General features: G+C 38.0%; 1 protein-coding gene across 4 annotated transcripts; it reads left to right on the plus strand.

Annotated features, from left to right (window-relative positions):
• Positions 1-766: 766 nt before the first annotated feature.
• Positions 767-5,608, plus strand: LOC114162581 (rab GTPase-activating protein 22-like). Of its 4 annotated transcripts, XM_028046515.2 has the most exons (6): positions 1,221-1,496; positions 1,597-2,112; positions 2,853-2,988; positions 3,078-3,127; positions 3,519-3,572; positions 3,683-5,608. In XM_028046515.2, exons 2-6 carry the CDS (start codon positions 2,078-2,080, stop codon positions 4,929-4,931), a joined length of 1,524 nt encoding a protein of 507 aa, XP_027902316.1. In that variant the 5' UTR covers positions 1,221-1,496; positions 1,597-2,077; the 3' UTR covers positions 4,932-5,608. The 4 variants fall into 4 exon arrangements, with proteins under 4 accessions (XP_085522958.1, XP_027902314.1, XP_027902316.1 ...); XM_085666832.1 differs by lacking the exons at positions 1,221-1,496; positions 1,597-2,112 and adding an exon at positions 767-1,191; XM_028046513.2 differs by lacking the exon at positions 1,597-2,112 and having other exon boundaries at positions 1,098-1,496.
• The last annotated feature ends 253 nt before the right edge of the window (positions 5,609-5,861 follow it).

Here is a 5,861-nt window from a genome sequence, read left to right on the forward strand (position 1 = left end):
ATAAATTTCATATTTAAATAATTGTTATTAGTTTAGTAAAATTAAATTTAATTAAAATGATTGTTCATTAATATCTTCAAAGTCAATAATTTACAATACAAATATGAACACTTTATTTCAACTGCCAATTATGTAAAAACCCTGTTGTACAAAAAAAAAGTATTTAACAGCACATGCCATGGTGATATTTTAAGCAGAATCGTTTATATAGTGGAATTTTTAAAAACCACGAACATGTGACTTGAGACAGAAACTTGAATTACCATGATTAAATTCAATTTAATTATTATAATGCGATTCACATAGATAATTACGCGTTTCCTTCCTAATTAATATGAGACCAAATTTCATAATTCTCTTTGTTTACAGCAGTGTGAATTATATTTAATGAAGTGTTTTTTCAGTGATAGTTATTTTACGGATGAAAATAAAATTTTTAATTGAACAGTATAAAGGAAAAAGAGATGATAACTTTTGGAAAAGGCCAAAGAAATTAGCTATATTACGGAAGTATAGGTCTGCAACATTTAATAGCTTTACTGGAAATAAAGGTATTGACCCATGATTAGATTAGATTGGAAGGCAATTTATTAATAAATGTTGTTGGCATAATTTCTGATTTTGTTAATTATTAATTAAATTAGTTAATTGAAAGTTGGGAGCTTTAACGAAGGAGAAGATTGAGATTAGTTAGTTAGTTCGAAAGTTTGAATGATGTGATATAAGGGGAGAGAGAAACGGCAGCGTTTTGGCACTTGCACCCTTCTCCCCCCAAAAGCATATTAGATTAGATTCTGCTTCGTTTTCTTTCCCTACTCTACCAGTCTTCCTTTCTTTCTTTCTTTCAATTTTTTCTATTTATTTCCATTTCAGTCCTTTCTCTCTCCCTTGATACTCTCTTTGCTTTGGTGTGGTGTGAGAGAGACTCTACTCTCTTCTCTTCTCTTCTTTCTCTCAAACTAGTTTCGGTTCTCAAGCAGTTTCAGGAGCGAACTACCAAGGGAAGGGTATTCTTGTACTTTCACTCTCCATGGTCACGTCCACTCACTTCAACGCCACCAGCGACACTCACTTCGTCACCGGTACCGCCGGGTTGGTGTCAATGTCTCCGGCGGTGGTAACTCCGGCGGTGCTCTTCATAGCCATCGCCGGCTTTGCTCTTGTCCCCGCCGTATTCTGCGGTGGTAGTAGGTGACTCGAATGAGCGAATTAGAGAGCGTCCTCGCAATCGCAAAAACCCTAGCTAGAGGATACTGTTTTCGATTCCGATTTAGTTACACTATTAGGGAAAACTAAACACGAAAAAGTGTACATAGAAGGAATTTATAGATGAATCCCCTTAGACGAAGTCTCAATTCGCAGCCGTCGTCCTCGAACTCCTCTCCTTCGTCGTCGTCGTCGCAATCGTCGTCGACCTCCTCGTCGTGGATCCATTTGCGATCGGTTCTTTTCGTTGTCACTGCTTCCTCACCTGCTTCTTGTTCGTCCTCTGATCGGTGAGTTTCTCTTCTTCATTGTGCTGCTCTCTGTTCATTTTTTAAACTGTTTTTATTCAGTGCTGAGATTTCTATTACTTTTTTGTTTATTTCGTGCCAGATCTCCACTTCTGCGCATCCCAGTGTTGCTATCAGTGTCCGCTTAGGCTGATCAGCTTGTGTGTGTTGCGTTTCTGTTTTTGGGTCTCTTTGTTCAGCAGCATTTCGGTCTTATTGTGTGTTTACTTGTTGAATCGCTCATTTGTTCGAATTGCAACAATGTTTGTCATAATTAAAAAAAAAAGGAAATCCTGATTTGTCTTTGAAAGGGGAAGTAGGGTTGAGGAGGACAAGGTAGTGGGAAGGAGACAGATCTCTCTTTTGGTTTTGCTGGAGCTTTTTTGTTGTTTATGTAGTAGATTTCTTTAATATAAAGTTTCTTTCTTCTTCCCTCGAACTGTTTATCCTCCTATTTCTTTTCCCGTGTCAAATCAATTGTAGGTGAAAAACCGGTACTAGATGGTGATCTTGATCGGACATCAAAACCCCCGTTTGTCTTGTATGGTTTTTCCTGAGCTATAAAGGAGGATCTGTGCTAGTTTATGTTAAGGAGTGCGGTTCATTTGAGACTGAAAAAGTATATTTCATGACCAAATTAAATCTAAGAAGGTTTACAATTTTGAAGTTTTAATCTAGATATATATCTGAGGGATGTTGAAGTGATCAAATCTTCAAGTACAACTTTTATATGTCCAGGATACGCTTCATTTTTCTTAATTGCATGCCCATATTTCCTTACTTCATCACTGCTAAAGTTAAAAATTTAAACAGAAAATTTCGATGTCGTAATCTCATTGGATTTTGGAACCAACTGTTTAATTTTCCAAGGCTGTGTTTTGTAAATTTAGCTGTACACAGCGACAAATATGTAATATTATTCAAGTCAGTACTGAACATCGCATTGCACAGAAACTCCTTTGTTTAAGTGGACTGGGATTTCTCCAACTTGATAAGTTCATTCTCTAGTGTAAAATTATTGCTGCATATTATAAAATTAACTTTGAAATTGACGGCTTTTAGTGCTGAATGGATTTTATTGTTTTGGCGTCATGTATCTTGCACATAATTTTTGTGATTTTAAAATACTGAAACTTGTATACGCCTGCTCCTTGGGGAAAGAAGTAAGCCACAGTTGAGTTGGAAAAAATTATCTATTATACTGCAGTGCTGTGATTTGCTGTTAATCTGGAAGAGTATATTTTTATGTACCTTGTCACTCCCTGAATATCTTACTTGATGACTTCCTTTATTTCTCTCTGATCTAAAATTCAAATGCAAGCAATAGTAATGAGAATATCCTTGTGGCATAATTTTCAGAGGTCGTCTTAAATCACCGTGGTCGCGTAGGAAAAGGAAACATGTACTTTCACCTCGGCAATGGAAAAGCTTGTTTACCCAAGATGGGAGAATTCGGGATGGTGGAATTAAGTTCCTGAAAAGAGTTCGCAGTGGAGTGAGTTCACTAATCTGATTGTTTAAATTTTAAATTCTTTGGTTGGCCTTTTCTCCTTGAACTTGATTATGCATAAATATCTGATGCAGGGTGTAGATCCTAGTATTAGAGCTGAAGTTTGGCCATTCCTACTCGGAGTGTAAGCATGCTATCTTTTATGCTTCATTTATAATTTGTAAATGATGCTTATTGTTACTTCTTTTACTTGTCTGGGATCTAGGAAATTTGGATTATGCACTGGCATGATATACAAAAATGGACATGCTGTTACACGATGTGATTTGAAATATCTTGCTCCTGGTTAAAATATTTAGTACTGTGTTGCAGCTTGGTTGTGAAGAACCTTAATCATCTCTTATCTGTAGTAGTACAAACTTTTTTCTTTGTTTCATCTTATGCATCGGAAATGATATTTATGGGCTTCTTTATTTACGTCTTTTTCATCTTTTTCATGTTTTTTTCCATATTTATTAAGTTATTAATTTAGATGAACTCTACTATGGTTACTGATTACATATTCATTTATACAGCTATGACTTGGACAGTACTAAAGAAGAAAGAGATGCTATTAGAACTCAAAATAGGTAAAGTATATATAATGGATCCACCATGTTTTTGCAGTATTTAAAACTTTTATTTTTTGTGTACTTCCCTCGTCTGCTTTTTCAGTTTAATTCTAAATCTTTAAATGCAGAAAGGAGTATGAGAAATTTCGCAGACAGTGCCGGCAACTGCTAAAGCACAATAATGGGAGCTTTAAGTTAAATGAAATAGGGGAAATCAGCTATGAAGGGGATGGTGGAAGTCTTCTTCAAGATTATGGTTCTCCTAGTTCAGAAGATGCAACAAGTGCAAGAGAATCTCTTTCCAGTGAGGAACATAGTCCAGATGCTGAATATTCAGATGATCCATCTAGTGCCCTGTTGGAAGGAGATGATGTTCCAAACGTCAGCAATACTGATAACTCTGCACTGGATACTGATTCCACTGATTCAGACTCCTCAGAAGGTCCTGAGATAATTCAGACATTTCCTTCTGATGATGGCCAGGAAGACAACAATTCCAAGACTCCCAAGGATAATTCTTCTCCCTCTGTAATGCAAGCTCCGTCAAAACTATGGACTAATGAAGATTTTGCCACCTGGCAACGGATCATCCGACTTGATGCAGTACGGGCGAATGGGGAATGGATGCCATACTCCCCTTCTCAAGCTGTGGTACCGGACTGTAGGGCACATCGTTCTGCTGAGGCTGTTGGATTGAAGGATTATGGTCACCTGGATGCCAGCAGAATCTTTCATGCTGCTCGACTGGTTGCAATCCTTGAAGCATATGCTTTATACGACCCTGAAATCGGATACTGCCAGGGTATGAGTGATTTGCTATCTCCTATAGTTAGTGTTATACCAGAAGATCACGAGGCTTTCTGGTGTTTTGTTGGATTCATGAGGAAGGCTCGGCAAAATTTCAGGCTTGATGAGGTGGGTATTCGGAGGCAACTTGATATAGTTGCAAAAATTATCAAGTTCAAGGATGGCCACCTGTTTAGGCATTTGCAGAAGCTGCAGGCCGAGGATTGCTTTTTTGTGTATAGGATGGTGGTGGTATTGTTTAGAAGGGAGTTGACATTTGAGCAGACTCTTTGCCTTTGGGAAGTAATGTGGGCAGATCAAGCAGCAATCCGAGCAGGTATTGGGAAATCTGCATGGAGCAGAATCAGGCAGCGAGCTCCACCAACAGACGATTTATTGCTTTACGCAATAGCAGCATCAGTTCTTCAAAGGAGAAAGTTGATCATTGAGAAGTACAGCAGCATGGACGAGATCATTAAGGAATGCAATGGCATGGCTGGACACCTTGATGTTTGGAAGCTGCTTGATGACGCCCATAACTTGGTTGTCACCCTTCATGACAAAATGAAAATAGAGACATCATTACGATGAGTGCAGGTGATACTGGAACAAACCAAACCAAACCAAACCATTTCATGATGTGGTAAAAAAATCTTTAGTTTCAAGCTGCCAGATTTCTCCACGCCATCTAAGGGTGCTGCAAATGTTGATTTATTATTACTGAACTAAGTCTGCTGCATGCTGAAACTTGCCATGATTAATTACCAGGTTCTGGTTTGGACAATGTTGGCTAATGTGGGGATTGAGGTTGGCTTGATTTAGATGGCATCTCCGCATGCTGAAACTTGCCGCTGCGTATTTACGAGCTCTGCTTTCCTCAATTGCCTTAATGTGGGCATTGAATTTGGCTAGATTTAGAGAGCATCTTTTTTTTTTTTACCTCACTTCTTTTTCACGCTGGCCCCACCCTTTTCTTTTCTTTTTCAATTCTGATTCTGATTTGGGACACGTCTGGGAGTACCTTTGCGAAAAGCAGGAGTGGTTGGTGCCTGTAACCGATTGAAGAGGCCGAGATATTGTCGACAATTATGAATATTGGCCTTTTTGATTCTTTTAGCCGCTGATCAGTTGCGTATAATCGTAAGTTTGAGGTATGTGTCTTGGATGGAATTGGGTAATATTTAGGGGTGCTGGTTAAGCCCTGTATGCTTAATGGCGTGTAAATTGACCACTCAGCTTTTACTCAACAGGCCTAACACTTCCACTTACTTGTCAGGTCCATCCATCGCTTTGCTCTCTCTTTCTTTCTCTCTCTCTCTCTCTCTCTCTCTCTCTCTCTCAATCTTACTTTCTTCTACAGATATGATGTATGTAAACGCATTAAAACTAAATAATGCATAAAATTAGATGCTAATAATCGTAAGAAAATACAATAATTAAACAAATGAGCGTACTTTAGTATAATTATATAGATTTATTTAGTTCCATACTTCATTTTGTATAATCTATTTATTGCTGGTG

This window comes from Vigna unguiculata, chromosome 9 (assembly GCF_037176805.1).
Source record: "Vigna unguiculata cultivar grain cowpea cultivar isolate G323 ecotype 2 chromosome 9, ASM3717680v1, whole genome shotgun sequence".
Lineage (NCBI taxonomy): Eukaryota > Viridiplantae > Streptophyta > Magnoliopsida > Fabales > Fabaceae > Vigna > Vigna unguiculata.

Coding starts and splice junctions, on each gene's coding strand:
- LOC114162581 (XM_028046513.2), top strand. CDS start 1,330: ATGAATCCCCTTAGACGAAGTCTCAATTCGCAGCCGTCGTCCTCGAAC. Junction 3,128..3,518: donor TGGCCATTCCTACTCGGAGT/GTAAGCATGCTA, acceptor TCATTTATACAG/CTATGACTTGGACAGTACTA. Junction 3,573..3,682: donor GCTATTAGAACTCAAAATAG/GTAAAGTATATA, acceptor CTTTAAATGCAG/AAAGGAGTATGAGAAATTTC.